This window comes from Zonotrichia leucophrys, chromosome 2, assembly GCF_028769735.1.
Source record: "Zonotrichia leucophrys gambelii isolate GWCS_2022_RI chromosome 2, RI_Zleu_2.0, whole genome shotgun sequence".
Lineage (NCBI taxonomy): Eukaryota > Metazoa > Chordata > Aves > Passeriformes > Passerellidae > Zonotrichia > Zonotrichia leucophrys.
The window spans coordinates 109,947,268-109,966,224 of NC_088171.1; the positions used below are offsets into that span (position 1 = coordinate 109,947,268).

The 18,957-nt window shown below is 44.7% G+C and overlaps 1 protein-coding gene across 1 annotated transcript in view; it reads right to left on the minus strand.

Annotated features, from left to right (window-relative positions):
• GAREM1 (GRB2 associated regulator of MAPK1 subtype 1) overlaps nucleotides 1-16,658 on the minus strand; it is a 101,492-nt gene extending 84,834 nt beyond the window's left edge. Inside the window, exon 1 of the mRNA XM_064706036.1 lies at nucleotides 16,246-16,658. Coding sequence (XP_064562106.1) covers nucleotides 16,246-16,366 — 121 coding nt within the window. The 5' untranslated portion in view covers nucleotides 16,367-16,658. The remainder of the gene's footprint in view (nucleotides 1-16,245) is intronic.
• Nucleotides 16,659-18,957: the final 2,299 nt, after the last annotated feature.

Genomic DNA, 18,957 nt, shown 5'->3' on the forward strand with positions numbered 1-18,957 from the left:
GCAGGCAGCTTGCCTGGATTTTCCCTAGCTGAGGACCAAGCGAGCCATGCATTAAGATAAACCTTAACATTACCCTACCCCATCATGAAAACAAAAGGACAGCCCCACACAGCATGAAATGAACTTATAATCTATCTCTTGTTAAAAAAAGAAAGAAAAAAAAAGACAGTACTACAGACTTGCATGGCTCTGTGCAGAGAGATGTTTTGGGTCAGAGGGAGGTCACACTGCTAGCACAAATATAAATGCCAGTGCTGCTTTTTCAGGGAAAAAGAAGGAACTTACAAAATCTGTCACTAGCAAACTAATAAAAGCTGTCTTGTTTCTGGAAAGGCAAATTTGTGTTTCTATAGACACAGCTAGTCACATAGCTCCCACACAAGGTAACACCTTAAGATGAATTCAATTTCTTTTCATGTTATTGGGAGATCTGCAAAAGGTAAAAGATGAAGCCAAGGCCTCCTCTCAGCACAAAAGCTTTGGGGAGACCCCATCTAAAACCCAGAAGCTCAGGGCTGAGCACTGATGAGACAGCACACCTGAGGAGACCACACACAGGTGAGAAACACCAGCACCTGTGAGCAGCTGTGAACTGCAGGCATCACACACACTTCAGTCTCCTTGGCAATGAGGGTCTGGGAGCACCACAGGGACCTGCAAGCCTTTCCAGGGTATGTCTGCAGTACCACCAGGTGTTAAAACAAGACTGAGTACCACAACATTTTTTTGCTTTTAAAAAAAATAAAATAAGAAAGAAAATATCAATAATAACTGAAGAGCCATTCTTATCTCAGAGTCTTTGTTTCCTCTCACTGGTGGGCTAATCCTTTACATAATCTTCAAAGAGGTCTCAGCACTTTAGTTCTTGTTTAGTCAGTTGTTTGTTTGGGATTCTGATCTCTTGAAATACAACACAACAAAAAACAAGGCATAACACCCACAAAAAAACAGCAGATGGCAACTTCTTGTCCCACACAAACCAAGTAAGCAAAAACAAAAATATGTACACCAGGCTGCATCACAAAGAGCATTCACTGTTGATTTGAATTTGTACTCATTTGATTCAGGGACACACAGAAGCACCAGTAGCACTCAAGCAGCACTGCACTGAGTTTGTTGCTTTCATGGTATTAAGAATACAAGTTCTCTGAAAAAACATACACAAAAAAAAGCCTCAGAGTGTTAGCATGGGCAACAACCTATTGAAAGAGAATTCCAAGTTCCTTGCAAGAGTGCAGGGAGCAGCTTCCATCCCACTTGCACAGCGCTGTCAACACATGATCCTTCACCAGCCCAAGCATTCAGCTCTGTTACTGCCACAGATTTTCCCTGGCACAACAGCTGTCTCCTCTCCTTCAAAACATTTCATTGATACTTGGAGCTTTCTTCTTTTATAGTGATGATTTGGGATTTGCGTTTTGGGTGAAGAAACAAAAAGTTTTTGCTAAGTCTGAATATTTAAATTAGGACAAATTATTTCATTATTATTTAGCAGGCTGTGCCGCCTCTCCTTATGAGAACTCCATCTGAACTCTGAGGAAGGGTGGAGGGAGAAAGTCAAACCTTTTGTTTTCTGTACACTGCATCACACTGCACACTATCTGCTGGGTGTTTTATCTATGGAGACGCACCTCAATGAATGTCAAAGACTAATAAATATTAAATTAGGGTGGTTTGCTTGCTTAAGCTTTGGCACTGTCCTCTGTTATGGAGTCAAATCTCCACTGAGCTATTCAGCCTGTCAGTGCTATTTCTTTGGCAAAAGCACTGGTCTGTGATGTAGGTCACCAGAAAACGTTCATTAGGTAGAGAAGAGCATCTGAATTTTTCAGTCTGAAGTAGCAAAGGAAATTTGTAGGGAAAAATTCACATCATTGTAATGTTCCTTAAAGGAAGGGGAAGAACATCCCAGAAATATTTTGCTACATGATGAAGCCCACTTGACTTGACTTTAATGTCACTGTGACTGAACAGATGCTCAAAAGAGTTACTCTTGCATTAAATGCCCAATGGCAGAGAAGTAGAAAGAGCATGCAATTGGAGAAAACACTACTACTACAGAAGTAAAACCTTCTCTGAAAGCCACTTCATGTTATCAGTCTGACTTTCTGATTTCATACAGACACAAAAAAAGGTTGATTAAAAAATTAAAATCAAGCTGATCAGAGAAACTTCCTTGTTTAAAAGAAAGCATAGCAACCTGCGTGGGAGTATATCATGCAAAGTCTAAATACAGCCTGCCAGTAAGTTAAAAGGGTAAATATTATAATTTCTAGGAGCAAATATTGTAGTTTCTAGGAGTAAGATGAAAAAAAAAACAACCCAACCAAAACAAACCACATTAAAATTTAAACATCTCAGGGCTATATAATGTAGTGTACTAAATTTTTAATTTAAAGTGGGCAGATTCATTAGGCAAGCCTGACAGTGGTCTCAACTGACTTTCTGTGTCTGAGCATAGTGGAAGAGATGAAAACAGAAGGCTCTGTACCCAGCTACACAATCTTTTGATCTTTCAGCACAAAGATCTAGAAAAATATTCCAATTTTATCTAGGACTATTGATAATCAGCCTCACTTTTCAGTTTCCCTTCCTCCTTCTCAAACAAATTCCCAAGTAGTTTTCAATATGTACTTCCATTTAACACTTCCATTCCTGCAGCACGTTCAGTTGTGCTGCTTCCCATTATCTGGATCAATGAGCATTTCTGTCATGATTCAAACTGCAACTTAACACCCTTCTCTCCAAAAAAAAATAAAGCAATACTGACTTGACCTTCCATCAGCAGCACAGAATTCATATCTTCCAGTGGGTGAAATTTTCCTTTGACAGCATAAGGATTCATACTTAATTTGATTTTAAGATGACTTACATACTTCCTTTTTTGCCAGAAACAAGAAGTGGGGAAAAGTTGTAGGCATAGAAGTTCAGTTAAAATTAGTTTAAATTCTGTGCTGTCTGTCAGATTAAGACTCAGTCTGCCAGTGTTCAGTGTTGCTTTTTACTCACAAAAAGAGTTTAAAAAAAAGAGGTTTTAAAAATTATTTTTATTTGAGAGCTAGGCATCAAAGCCAGCTCAGGTTGTGCCTCACAAACTCAACAACAATTTCACATCATCTCTTCATTAATTCACTGCTGAGACAATGTAGGAAATGTCAATGAGATTTGCCCAGCCTCATCCAGTGCTGCCCAAGAGCTGCTCATCTGCAGCAAGGTCAGCAATTGCCACCAGCAATTACACTTGTCCCCACCTTGGATGGTGGAGGGAGGGACACTGAATCTTCCTGCTGCTTCAGGGAGAGCTGGGTAAGATGCATCTTCCCAAGAAACAGTTTTTCCCTGATGAAGCCTCTTGCCACTGCACACCTTGGCTGAAACACAACTGCTGCTGGCTGCACTGCAACAACTTTCAGCTGTCTGAAGAGGGAATGCAGCTTGCTTCACTGCCCCTACCTGATCAGCAAGGAAGGAGCAAGGACAGCATCACCCCCCGAGTGCCTTCTGTTACCACCTGGGGTACTTTGTGCACTGATGTAATCCTTCAGCCTCACAGTACTGTGATCAGACTTTGCTCTGGGCAACCATTAAATATTTCACAATCAAGAGAAAGGAGATAAGGCTTTATTTCTGCAATTTCCAATCCCTCTGCAAAAGCCTGATAAAATCAAATTGCTTCAATCCAACTGATGCTGAACTTAAGCTATCACCCACTAATACCTAACAAGAGAGCAGAGACTCCCAACCACCTATTCTTTTTATGCCTGCCAGCAAGAAGACAGATTTATTTCTCTAGGATTAGAATTTTGCTATTGGAATGACTGGATATACCAGTACTGTTGCAACAAATCAGCATAAACCATAATCTCATTACAAAGCTATGGGACAGATTAATCCACTGAAAAATCCAGTTTGTTCCAAGGCAAGCTTTTCCCTAGCTGCAAATATACAGAGACAGCATCCCAGTGAGCCTTCAAAAAAACCTCTTTAACCTACTGCAGGGAAGAGAAGGACAAATATTTTAAATAAGCAGTAACTGGAATTTTGGTGCCACTGCCACTGATGGTAAACTCTCTGCTGACTTCAGTAATCTCACAGTTTGAACCTTGGCATCTTGCTTTCTTTGTGTTCATAAGAAAACTAGTGAGGAAAAAAAAAGAAAGAGTAGTAACAACACAGATTTCATTGAGCTTTGTTTGTGTTTATTTCAAGCCTTCAGAACTAACATCCCAGAATGAGAAACCTTACTTTTTATGAATTCAAGCCAAACAAGCCAAAACACATCTTTCAACACAGACTGCTCTTCACTCCCACACAGGGGGAAAAAACCACTCAGTACAACAACATCTTAACATTCACATTCCAAAACAGAGTAACTTGCTATTGCTACCATAATTACTCTTCTTATTAATATTGAGCATCATCAGATGTAACTGCAGATTTGCTGTATCCTCATGACAGATTTAATTCTATGATTGATCAAACAAAACAGTCAAACACCATGGTTACTTAAAACAGCCTAGAAAATATCAGCAATTCTTTAAACTATTCTGATTCTCTGCAACATGTTGAATGTCTGCCAACTATTAGTGGCAACTATTTGTCATGGTAAAAAAAGGAAGGAAAAAAATCATACAACCACTCAATTCCTTTAAAAAAATTAGATTCTTACAGAAGAGAGCTCTCTGGTTTTGAAATCACCTAAGACCACAAATCTGAAGTGCTAAGAAAAAAAGCAAGGAATGACAAGTTTAACTGCATTTAAAATGGTCGCAGGTTAGAAATATTGAGGATAAAGCTAAATAACTTTTCATTGCATGCAAGAGAGGTTCTAGCCTAGTTTATTATTACTATACGGAGTGAAAGGAATTGTATTGATCTCATATGTTGTTAATTTTCCATTTTGAATTCTCATGGCCGAAGTCAAAGGGGTAAAATAGTTAAAATATTTATCTGCCCTTTGCAATGAAGGCACCAGGCCTGGAAATGAAGACTGCAAAGAGCAGCTTTTAAAAGCAGTCTGACAGCACTACCTGACGAAAGGAAAAACACAGCAGTAACGAGATCTCTGAGTAGTTTGCTGCCATACAAATAAGCTCCTTTAAATACTCCATTCAGAGAACTGAGGTTCTCTTTCACTAGAGGCAGGCGTTCCTCATTTTAGAGAGCTCCTTCTCAGATGTGTCTATAAATACTGTGAGGTCCACTGCAGGACACACTTCCAAGTGCCTGTTTAGCATCAGGTGCCCAGCTGGACAAGCTTAATACTTAAGGGGTGGGAGGTCAGCGTTTAGCATTGCACTTAACACACTGTCACTGACTTCCTATTTATGTCCAAGCGCAGATACTGAGTGGCTGCTTCAGCTCATGAAGCCAGAGGCAGCTGCACACCTTTGGCTGCTGCACAGGTCTGGGGCAGGGAGGGCAGGGAAGGCTGGGGAAAGCTCCCCAGGGTTGGGATGCCAATGAAGAAAATGTTAACCCTACCAACCTCATGGATTTAAGAGCTAGAATTTGATTCCAGATTGCCCTGGCAGACAGAGAAACAGTCTGTTCATTCAGACTTATCCTGGGCACAGCATGAGAGCTGGGGAGCTCTCATTGACAGTTATTTATAATTAGATGATATTTTAAAATAGCATCCAAGTAAACATGCTCTATCCTCTCATTATCTATCCCAAGTCCTAAAGGGACACTATGGCACTTTGTGTTGCACAGCAGCGATCCCTGCTTGAACTTAGGGCATCTTGGACAAGTTCCCAATTAAAAATAAGTACCCCAAATGCAGGAGCTGCTCAAGCATAGTTTTCTTTGGCTTTCAGAGATCTCATCATTACAATTTAATTTGTCTCTCATCTTCCTTTCAGCTCGGGTTTAAGGATGAAATAAAAACAGCTGGAAGTGAACAAAAGTTCAGCTCTGCTCTGAAGTGGGGCTGCCACCTGGCTGCTTGCCCAGTGGCCTGGCCCACCTCCCTGTGCCCTCTCAGTCCGAGCAGGCACTAATGGCCTGTGCACACACAGCCCCTGATTGTTGGAGCTGCCATTGCCTCTGCTTTTTAGCTACATCCACCCCACCCCTTCTGCTCAACCTGCAAAAATTCAAGTATCACTAATAGGCAGGTAATGTTCCTTCAAACATGGGCTGACTGCATACAGGGACAGAAGTATGGATGTTCAATTCTAATTGGGCACTTCTTTGGTCTGCTTACATCCTGGAACAGCATCTGGGTAATACAGGAATGCTAACAGGAGGAACACATTTTAAGCAGCCCTACACCTTCTCTGATCAAGAACAGTCTTAATCCTGAATGCAGTTTATTTCCATTGTTTCAGAGAAATCTATACTTCAGCTGTAAAGTAAAAGAAGAATGGATTTTGCTTTTAATAAAACATAAGGGACATGTGAATAACAGCTCTTAACAGCTCTTTGATAATATTTCTATCACCTTAAGAAGGCACACACAAAAATAAAACCCAAAAAACAACCCACCTTCCTGTGGAAAGGAAAGCTTTTACTTTTGGTAAGCAGCATGCAAACACAGTGTGAATAAAAAAGCCCATCATGCCTCACTCTCCCCTTGAGGGCACATTTATCTTTGCCCACAGGCAATTTCGTCGTAAGATATTTTGTTATATATTGACAGGAATCCAAATGATATTTGACATTGCAACCCATAAGACATGCAACAGAAAACTCTCCTCCTCCAGCCTGCCCTACATTTGGCTGCAGTGCTGTCACAGTTTGCTGCTGCTCTGCAGCCACATCCTGGGTCCAGGGACTGCAGCAACACATGTGTGTTACTACATTTTGTATTTTGAGCCCTCTCACCTCTCTGAGTCACACATGTGAAGATGCTTTTTATATTTTCCTGCTACAAATTTTCTGCTTTACATTCAGAGATTAAGACAGGAAATAAAAAGTCTGACCATAATGAAATTATGTTAGTGTACCTTGGGTAAAATCTCAGATTTAACTCTATGTGTGTGCCTGTGGCCCCTTTGAAGAGGAAAGAGGGCAGTTTGTCCTTGGAATACATAGAAGCCTAAACAAAAAGAAGTAGGAATATAATAAAGTGCTTTGGAACCCAGTCTTGCAGCGAGGATACACACCTAAGAGTCTCCTTTTGGCTCAACACATCGTACCACAAATTGACAAGGATTACTGTTATTCTTACAAATACACAGCATGCCCACTCTCATTCTCTAGGTCAAGCCAGCAATCAGTGTGGGCTAAGAAAAGGAAGCATTACATGCAAAGCCTATCAGTTCACATTTGAGTCCTGCCAGCAGAACTCCCTTCACCGAAGTGAAAGAAAACATCATGTCAGCAGCACAGTGCAGGACTCCACAGGGGGAGATGCCACGTTTTCTGCACTGATAGCAGCCACCCCTCTGCAGCAGGGAAGGAATTGCAGCTCCTTCTAACAGCAATGAGCTGCAACTCCAGCTTCTGCTCCCAGTGATCAGAAACACTGAAGTCTCTAGAAATGCCTAAAATTACTTTGCTTGCTTGCTTTTCCATGTCTGGTAGCACACAGGCAGCTATCCCTCCTGGAACACACACAGAAAAGCACGACACTGCTTCTGGTCCAACAAAGAGCCTGACTTCCTCCACACTGAGGGAAAGAGAAGAGGGCAGAGCAAAAAGATGAGGACATGGAGGGATGGAGAAGCAGAGTTTGCACAGGTGCTGGAAGAAGACAGCACAACACATGAAAGGGGTAAAAGGAAAGACTATCCTATGTGAAGAGAAGAAAGGATATGAGAAGCAGCTCCTTTTGCTGCTCCATCCTGCCACTACTGGGAGTTTTACCTGACAGTGACCTTGCAGATAACCTTGCAACACCTCCTGGAAGCCCACAAATGCAGGACAGGGCATGGAACAAACGACACAGATTGGAACCAAGGGCTCCTTGAACCCACCAGGCTCTAAAGGGACACGCTGAAAACAGGAAAGCTGGACAAGAAGAGATCTGTGCACAAATGCCATTTTCCTCCCCCTCCTTGAAGAAAAACTTTCCTTCATTTTCCCACTCCAATCTTCCCTCCTTCATCTCCAAAATGGTGAGGTGCCAGGAAGCAACAAGACTAGCTTTCAGCGAGGCAAATAAGTAAAACTGCCAGTTGGAACCACAACAACAGAAAAGCTGCAAACTGAAAAACAAACACAGGAGAGGGGGTATCCAAGCATTTGTGGACTACTTGGAAATAGCTCCTGGAAGTTAGTAGCTTGACTATTTAGACTGCATAGTTTTCACAAACCCAGCTGCAAGGCAAAGATGCTCTGTTTCAGTCTGGCTGCCCAGCCCTGGCAGTGCAACAGCGAGTGGGGGCAGCTCTGAAATGATGGCTGATGCTGCACACAGGGACCTTCCTCCCCTCGTGCCCTTGGCTCAGCCTTGGGCACACACACAGCCTGTCCCTTCAGGACAGAGTGAAGGCTTACGCACTCTGTTCAGGGTGGTTAATCTCTGGACTCTGTGCACCTAGCCCACATCTTCCTTGCAGAGCAGAACAGTGTTGCCACACAGCCTCTCGTCCAGCACATTGCCTGTGGAGGGTGCACATCCCCACACTGTATCCCAGCCAGCAGCTGCTGATCCCCTAAACAGTGGCTGCAGTCTCCCAGCCTGTCCCTGGAAATCTGTCATCCATGGAGCCACATCCTTACCCATGTCAGGTAGATGTTTTGCCATGAGGGCACCAAGACAGAGAGCAAAGCAGTACATGGCACAAAATGGCCCATCAAAAGGGGTTTCTACTTCTTTACTCAGCTCCTCTTCCCATTCCCCCAGCTCTGACTGTAAGGAGAAATGCCCCAACTTCCTTGCCACCACTACAATGTTTTCTCTGCTCATTTCACAAACAGAATTGCAGCATGTTGTGTTTTATATAACATTTGAGTCACTAGGGTTCAGCCCTGCTATGAAGCAACTCCAGTATCAGCTTCATCAGGTTGAGCTCTTGGGCATCTTCCAGCCTCTGAGACCATGTTTAGATCTTTATTCTCGGTTCTCTTAGAAGCCCAGGGACATTCTCACAGACCAAGGAAATCCACACGCATCCAAGTTCTCTGTGATTACAAGATTACAACATCCTGAAAGAAAAACCCCAAAACCAAAAAGGACACTTTTCAAGTAATTTTGCATTTCTTGAACGTTTGCACTTCCAGGAAGCTCCGAGTGACCTTACCCACAGCAACAAGATTTGCTGCTTTTCCTGGGAAAACCACCATTCATTCCTCTGCTGAGGATGTAGATGCTGCAATCCCTGGCACAGGGCTCCCCACACCCCCAAACACACAGCTCTGGCAGATATTTCTCAGCATTTCCCATCTTCATCGTGGCTTGATCCACTCAGGGTGCACCTTGCAGTCTCAGGAGCATCTCCCTCCACAGAACAGGCAGCCTGAAGGATTGAAGGATGAGGAGGCTGGACTCCACAGCCTCCCCAGCCCCAGGAAGACCCTTCTCCACCCACCAGCATGCAGCACCAAGGCTGGCAGGGCAATACATCACACAGCAGCAGTACAGGCGATATTGAGACACAGCAGCTACTCTTGCTGGTGCAAAGCCTCAGCCAAGCAGGCAGGTGCCCTGACAAAGTTGTGATTTATTAGTTTTATGCCGACTTGCACGCCGCCTCAGAGACTGCAGTGCAGATGTGGCTCTAATCCTCAGCAAAGACACTCTTCAATCTGCTTATACACCTCAATTTTACATTTCTGTGCTAAGCCCTTTAGATGAGCAGTCGTGGCTTACAGGTGGAGGCACAGTGAAGTTTGCTCCACAAGTTTTTCATACTGCAAACGGTATGAAAATCGCAGACCACAAATGCTACGTAAAACTCTTTCCAAAGAGAAGGACCATTAAAAGCAAAAAAATTCACACTCGAAATATTGGCTCACTGAGTTTTATGAAGGTTGGTTTTGAGTCATATGCAATCCACATTAAGATGATGAATATTTTCCTATAGGGGAGAGACTTAAGCTGCCCTAATCCAACCAACTTGTTACTCCTAATGCCAAAAGGAAATACAGCAACACCCATGCCCTTTGCTTCTGACAAACCACCACTGGAATGACTGGAATACACTGCAACTCTTCCCACAACTTCCATCAAATCCTGTTGCACCAGACCATGCTGTCCAATATCCTCCAGCATTTCATCCTGGCATAGCTGCCTTTGCTGGGGCACTACAGGGAGTGCCAGTTCACGTAATCACCGAAGCCAGGAACACCTAGTTCCAGAACAGCACTTACAGACAAAGCACAAAACAACGAAGCCCTTCTTTCTATGCTAGACTTATACCATTCCTTGCAACAGCAGCATATGATTCATCACACCACATTTGTTTTAAGCTTAGGGGTTTGAGCAACTGTTTGAGGCACCTTAATACCTTAGATTTTATGTGTACCTTGTGCTTTATTTGAAAGCTATGTGTAATTTAAATGGGGAGAGTGGGGGGATGGTGGAGGAGAACTTCAAATTTTAGCACTTGAATTCCAATTAAGAAAAGACTAATGGTATTTCACCTTCCAATACCTGAACTACATAATTATCCAGGAAGTGTTTATCCAGTTAGGTACACGAAGGCTTCACCTCACAAAGTCAAAACTTTAGAAACTGTAACAAAGAGCTAGTAGTTTCACACCTTGAATAACAGAGAAGAATATGAACATTTATTAAGCACACAAGAAGTAAGAGCAATGTAACAATTTCCCATCCTAGCAGCCCTAACACCCTACCAGGGTTCAAATGTCTGGTTAAGAACATACAATACACACTATTAAAATGGATATGATGCTGAACTCTTTATCTCACCCTCTCCCAGGGTACTCCTAGGAGCAGGTTTTGCCAAGCTACTGGCTTCCATCTCCAGAAAGGCATAATAATCTTCACAGACACCATTCAGTAGCTGCAGGTTTTAAATGAATTAAAAGCTTTTTCACTAAAATGTTTCTGGAACACATCTCTGCCAGCAGGGGAAAAGGAAAAAACAATCCAACCAAAACAAAAACCCAGGAGCAGTGGTTAGTGGCAACCTGTCAATTGTTTTTTTCATTCAATTGTCTTGATGGAAAAAGCAGACCACACAGTGAAGGTAGAAAGAAGAGCAAGCTAGCAGGAGATGCTACTGGAATTACTCTTCAACGGCAGAACACACAGTCAGAGTTTCAAAGCTGTTCAGCACCTCAGGAAGAAATCAAGCCATGCGGACACAATGGATCTTGAGGATATTTGCTGCCAAATCAAACACTTGTCTTGTCTGCCCCATACATAAGAACTATCACCTGCCACACCTCAGTGGACAAGGCAGCCACACCTACAGTTGGCAATCAGATCATGGCCATTACCCAGGGTCTGAGCATATCTGAAACTTCTTTCTGGTCCGTTCAAAAGCTTTGCCCTACTCCCACATGATGCCTTTTAAAGATTTCTTCAATAGCAGACTACTGAGACATGCTGCACTAGCTTAGCAAAAGAAGGAGGTCATTCAAGACAATTAAAGCACGGATAGCAGCATTCAGACTTTTAAAGAATAAGTCTCTTTGTAGTTTCAAAGTATTGTTCAGCTGCACAGATAACCCACATTTGTGGAGTGACGCAATGCAAAATTTTCATTATGTACATGGCCATGCTGTTCTATTGAGTATGATCTTCTTTGATAAGATGTGAGGGTGCTCAGTTTCCAGAACTGGAATCATCTCGGCAGTAATGTGCTGAACAGAACAATAGTCCCCTGAACATGACTGGGGCAGACAGTTGTCACCATGAGAAAGTTTTGCAATGGAAGAGAAAAAGAGAACCTGAAATACAACTAAATAAAATCCCTTCGTCCCCAGGAGCAACAGCAGTACGAACTCACTACTCACCCACTACTGATATGCACAGGAGTTCACTTAAGGGTAAGAAAGAAGAAAATCACCTTTTAAATGTTACCCATTTAACAGATTTTTCCTTTCTTTATAGCCACCAATTCTTCCATTTCATCTTACAGCACATTTACAATGCATAAGGAAGAATTTCCTTCACTGCCTTGGTGGCTCACTGAGATCCGTCATCTCCTCCATAGGAAAGTTCAGCATGTTTTCCCTGCCATGCACAGTAGGGAATCACTTCTCTGTCAGTTGAGGTCAAGTGCCACTGTATTTGATCCCAACAGAACCACCACATTTTTTTTTTCCTAAATATTACTTAGGAAAAAAAAATAAAAATAATCACAGGACCACATGGCTTCTTAATCCTATAAACCTTAATCTTTGTACACAAACTGAGAATTTCTGTGAACTCTTCCAGTTCAAATTCAGTATATGGGTAAAAAATACCTACAAGGAAAGGCTGATCTTTACTTGTGAAAACATATCAAGACTGTCTGGGAAAAAGGGAGTTCCACTAAGAAAAAGAATGACAGGCTCTTTTGAGTCTGAAGGGAGCAGTAAGCTTACAAAAAAAAGCTTGGCCTAAAGCTCAGCTCTATGCAAAGCAATGTTTTCTTGATCTTAACCTTGATAGCATTTCTCTTTTACCCTCCAAAATTATCCTTAGAAAAATAATTACCAGATATCTAAAGCCCTGAGATCACCAGGCACAACATCATTTATGCACTAGCAACAAGACACAGTCCCAGCTTCGCCATCAGCTTTTTCTCCTGATGGTCTGAGGAGAGCCAAGCCCAGGCTCACGTGCAGGCCCGGTTCTCACAGGCCAGCCACGCTCACCTTTTGCCCCGCTGCAAAAACCACACTGTGATAAGATCTCTTTCTGCTGCGGGTTCCCAGAGCAAAATCTTTCCCCCACTGCACCCACCCACAGGTCTCTCACTAGGGTGGCATTCAGCTGTGACAATGCAAATTGGGACTAGGGGGCACCAAGGGGGGAGGACAGGAAAAACACAGCACAAAGCTCGTTCCTCTCTTGCTCTTCAAGTCTTGCTTCTTTTCATTTGAAAGAGCCCACTCAGTGAATTCCACAGCGTGAGATCAAGTCCATGCATTTTCTCTGGTAGGGGGTTCAGCACTTTTTTAGCAGCTTTGTATTTGAGTTATCATCTAGAAATATTTAAGTTGTTATGGAGGTTGGGAAAAAAAACCATACAAAACCCATTTGCTCCCTTCAAGAGTGACAAGTTTGGGTTTCTTTCAGTCTATTTGTTCAATTAATATAACAATATTCACCAAGAAAACAATAAAACATTGAAACAAAAAATTTGATTTATGACTTAACAGCATCCAAAAGCATAACATGAAACACCACCAGTCTTAAAATTCAAAATAAAAAACCCGAAAAGTTTTTCAGGTTTTCAAACTCTGAAGAAAAAAACCCCCAGAAGTTGACATATTTATCATTTCTAGATGGATAAGGGAGGCATGAATGCCTAACTACTTCCAACTATATCTTGATGTAACAAAAGACTACTTCCTCCCATACCATCAAGAAAAACCCTCCCTTCTCAGCAGAGGACCAAATTTAGTGCACATAAATATTTCATAACTTCATCCTGTCAAGAAATCAAACTGAATTACTTAGGGCAATTTTCCAGGAGCTGCACATCCAAGCTCGAAGAATAAAACTGAACTGATCATACTCATTCTTCCGCTTCATACTGAAAGGCCAGAAGGTGAAGCAACAGTGCAAAACTGGACATCTTGTGTGGTGTCATCTAAGAACATCATCCACCAAGTGCTAAACTCCATGAAGAAATGTAGAAACAACACAGTAAGACTGACATCTTCTGAAGAGAATACAGCTCCAGCTTTACAATCCTCTCCTACAGCCTGGTTTGCAAGAAGGAAAAAATTCTGGCTTTCACAAAACCTTGTGAAAAATGAAACAACAGCCAAGAAACAACTTGCTGCTACAGACAGAGGCCAACCACAGAATCAAAAGGTGACTGAAGACAGACATCTACAGGTGGCTTGATTTCCAACAGCATGAATCACACGCAGCTACCACTGACCTGGAGAGGAATTCAGCACCTGAAGAAGACATGAGAGCATTTCTGTGCAAACAAACCCTGACCCAAAGATAAGAGCCACACCCTGATAAAACTGGCACACGACACTACTTTGCTAACAGAGGTAGCCTTAAACTTCCGAAGCACTGGATGACACACTTTTGGATTGTCCTCTGCATTTATTTTCTTCAGCGTTGCATCAAAAAATTTTCTGACTGAACTGCACTTGTTAACCTTGCAAGACAAGAACTGGGATGCAGAACAACCACCCTGCCAAAGCCCGTGCTCCAGTCAACTCCACAAGCATTGCACACTCCCAACTTTCCTCCTTTAGAAGGCTATGCACTGATTCATGGCTGCTTTCTCTTATTGCAAGACAAGCTTCTCTGGAAAAGGGAAAAGCATTCTCTTCCTATCCCCAAGACCATGGCGTCTGCGTGCTTTATAAAATATTGATTTGTCTGCTGTCTGTAGTGCCCCAAGTTAAAAGTACATCCATTTGAGTAGGTAAAACCAGACCCATGAGCTGCTGAACCGGGCAGACCTAAATCAGCTCCAACCAGAAGCCCTTCACACAGAGCCCCACCTGAGCCTGCCTCCTGGCAGGGCTTAGTGCAGGGCTGAACCACTGCAGCAGGACACCCACACCAACAGCTGTCTCCTGTCTGGCCATCTCAGGCCATGGGCAGAAGAGCTCACGTCTGTTTACATCCACTTGCCTGTGCATATGCCCTTCAATGTGGCACATAGGACAAAGAAGCCTTCGCACAAATGCCACAACATCTTTGCCTCCCCAACAACTATGGGGTATTCCCATCAACAGCTCCAACACAAGGACTCCCCCTCGAGAAAAACCCCAACAGCTGCCTGCTTCAAAACCCATAAACTTTCTCTACCCACAAAGCTTTCTCAGGTACCTTCCAACCAAGAAAGACAAGATGAATGGGGAGATTTGGAGATGCAACACAGAGAGGGAAATTAATAAGTCATCAATATATATACATCCTGTTAGAGCCTGAATCAGTGCCAGGAGCCTCAAGTAAATCAACAGCCTTAAGTGCAGTGACTGGAGGCCATCTTAGCTGTTCCTAACGACAGGAGGTATTACCACGAGGAACTCCTTAACATGCCAGCTTTGCCATTCTCACAGGACAACATACATTTGACAGTATGATGAACAGCCAGGTGCAGTTAAAAAAGCAAAAAAACCCTTTTCTTTAACCTGCTCCTGAGTGCCAGCTCTGAAGAAGTACTACGAGTGAAAGGAAAAATACTGCATAATCCAGGGGCAAAGTCAAAAATCATCACTGCAGTATGGAAATTGCAGCTAAGTAATAAAACAGTCTTGGTCTTGACCTGTACACTGGGAAGTAACAGAGGATAATGCCTGTGCTCATTTTTAACTTTCCAAATCAATACAAAACTTGATAAATCAATAACTGTTCTATTATATCATAAAAGTACACGGTGACTTCATAAGCTAATGAATTAAAAAGCCTAGATTTTTTTTTCCAGTTTCTGAGTTACCTTCAGCATTCCTTTAGAGAGCTGGACAGTTTTCATGGAGCTACCATGCAAATGCACATACACATTATTACAAAGCAGCTGTCTGAGCCTTTATAAAAAAATTCCCATATTTCCCTGGTTCTCTGCACCGACACATTACTTTTTCAAGGCATGGATCTAGGAACGGTAAAACGGTGCTGTCATAGCTGCTCTGTCAGACCTGATTCATATTTCCTGGAGTAAACAAAAAGCTGCACACTTGGAAACGGCAGGTGAGACCCAAGTGAACTGTAATAAAAAGTTATCTGGAGACTAAAAAGGCTTCATACGTTACTCCTTTTTTTTTTTTACAGGTCCGTGGCCTTCTTAGGGTATTGTAACACAAGGGATTTAGCCCACTTGGCTATTTTGTATGCCTTCTTATTTGGCCTTGTTGTAGCATCACTTCATCAAAACACCAGTGCTGAAAGTGCCCTTCCACGCCGAATTGGGAGGGCGAGGACCTCTCTCAGCGGGGCAGGCAGCTGACAGCACACCGGCTGCACCGAGGTGCCCTCCGCACCCGCGGAGGGGGCACAGCACCCAGATATGTGTGTTGGTGCACAGCAACGCGCGGACCCCGCGGCGAGCGGGAGCCTCGCACCGAGCCCCGGCAGCGGCAGATCCAGATCCAGATCCAGAGCGCTCCCGGGAGCCGCGGGAGGCGCGGGGCGCTCCCGGCACCGCGTCCGGCAGCCCGCCCGCAGCCCGGCGCCCGCCCGGCCCCGCTCCCCGCCCCACGCACCGCTGTCCAGCCGGGCGATCTGGGGCAGCCGGTAGGTGCTGACGAGCAGGTCCAGGGGCACGGCCACCGCGCTCCACTTCACGTCCTTGAGGTTGCAGCCCAGCGGCGGGCCGGGGTCCATCTTCCCGGCCCGGGAGGGGAGGGAGCAGCCAGACAGGCAGCGCCGGAGGGGTGCTCCCACCCGGCGGGGCGGCTGCCAGCGGGGCGGGCAGCGGAGGGGGCGCCGGGAGGGAGGGAAGGAAGGAGGGAGGGAGGGAAGGAGCGGGGCTCGCTCCGCGCCAGGCGCCCGGGACGCGCGGGGCTAGGCAGAGGGGGAGGCCCGCCGGGCGCCCGCTGCTGCTGCGGCGGCGGCTGCTGCTGCCTCTGCGGCTGCTGCTGCTCCCGCCGCCCCCCGGGACCGGCTGGGGCCGCCCGCCGCCGCCGCCGCGCCTGGCCCAGGAAGCGCCATCCCAGCACTGACTAATCAACAGGGTGCGAGCAACGCCTGCGCAGCTGCCGCTCCTCCCCGCGCCGAAAAGGAAAGTGCCGGGCTGCCCGCCCGCCCGCCCGGCGCGGAAAGCCAGAGCCAGAGCCTGAGCCTGCCAGAGCCGCCCAGCCCGTCCCTCTCACTCCACCCTCCGACCGCTCGCCCGACGTGCAGCCCGCACTTGGGCTATGCATCTCTTATTTTAGTTTTCACCTGTGAGTCACAAATATACGTGTGAGTTCATGTATACAGGCTGTGCACTGTTACTGCACACGCAGGTATTACACATATTGCGTATTCAAAGGTCTTCACACCATGGAAACGTTTGTAGACATTCGTTCTTCAAAGTGGCTTCTGTGATGAAATCTTATATGATCTTCGTAAGATATTTTACTTAATGTTATCCTTTATTTAATGCATTTTGATCTCCAGGCTGCCAGACTGCAGAAACGCTGGGAAATGAAACCAGCAAAACTCCTGGGTGGTTGCACTGTACTGTGCTCAAGTTTGTTCTCTTCTGTGTCAAAACTGTTTATTTTATTGCAGCAAACTTGGCTACATTTAAGCCTTTACTGTTGACTAGAGACATAAAAGTGCCTTGCAGTGATTAGCAAAACGACTGACAACATCCACAGCCAACATTTCTCTCCAGACTCCAGCTTCTCTGTCTATCCTTGAGACTACTGGGGATAGCAGAGCTCTGGTAAGAGTGCTGTGGTTCCAGAGCCCTCCTGCAGCTCACCCTTCCTCATGGCCCGGGTAAAGGGCCAGACACTGCTGCGTGCCTTTGTCACTGCTGGTGGCACAGCACTGCCAGCACGAGGAGGGCTGGGACAGACACGCTCTTGTTCCCCTCTGCCACAGAGACTGGGACTATATCCATGGCCTCCAAGATGAAACACAGCCCATGGAAACTAGTCAACATAGAAGATTACAGAAAAGCCAAGTTATCTTGCTTTATGTGGATCAAGGTTGGCTTGAAGCTCATCCTACTGTGGGTCCATGGTTTAGCTATAGCGTGGCACTGGATTTTCTCAACACTATGAAAAACCTTCGTTCTTTACAAAGAAGGTTTTTCTGCTGTTAGATCCTACCTAGCAGAATAGATAGCTTTTTAAATTTACCTTGAAAAGATACTTCTTTTCAAAGTAGTTTTCCTTTTACCAATTTCACCAAATGCTTTTCAACAACATCAGTGAATCAAGCTATTGAAGTGCAAACCAGTATCACAGACTGGGTCAGGTTGGGAGAGACCACATAGTATCATCTGGTCCAACCTCCATGCTCAAACAGGGTCATCCCAGAGGACATGGCACAGGATTGCATCCAGACAGTTCTAGAATAGCTCCATTGAGGGAGGTTCCACAACTCCTCTGGGAAATCTGTTCCAGTCCATGGTCACTTACACAGTAAAGAAGGCATTCCTGACATCCAGGGGGAACTTCCTGTGCCTCAGTTTCTGCCTGTTGTGTCTTGTCCTATTTGCTTGGCATCACCGAGAAGAGTCTGGCTCCATTTTCTTGACAGCTTCCCTTCAGGCACTTATAAACATTTTAAAGTCCCCTCAGTTATCTCTTCTCCCTTCTCAAGGCTCACAGGCCTGGCTCCCTCAGCCTGTCCTCCTAAGAGAGATGCTCCAGCCCCTCAATCACCTTTGTTGCCCTCCACTGGACCATCTCTAGAAGCTCCATATCTCTCTTGTATTGAGGACTGGACACGGCACTCCAGATGTGGCCTCACCAGGGCTGAGTAGAGGGGCAAGATCACCCCTGGATCAGCTGGCAATGCTGTTCCTAATGCACCCCAGCATACCATTGGCCTTCCTGCCTATCAGGGCACCCTGCTGGCCCATGGACAGCTCGTTGTCCACCAGGACTCTCAGGTCCTTCTCCTCAGAGCTGCTTCCCAGCAGGTCAGCAGGTATCAGCCACTCCACACAGCTCTGTGTCATCAGTGAACTTGAGCACTGTTGCTAAGAGCATTATTGCTGAAATATGGAACGCATGGGTTTAGCTCATTCAGGTTTGATGAGGTTTCCAGGTGCAGTATGTAAAATGAAGCAGATCAGATCAGATCAGACTGAGATTCACCAGGACTTGAAGCACTAGTCCATCAGGAATTGTTCTTAAACACTATCTTGAATACCATTAATGCCAGGAGAGATACCATCTCACAGCATGTGTCTCTCTCAAACATCATCCACTTCTGCTGTCTGGGAAGAAAAGCATCTTTCACACAGAAATAGT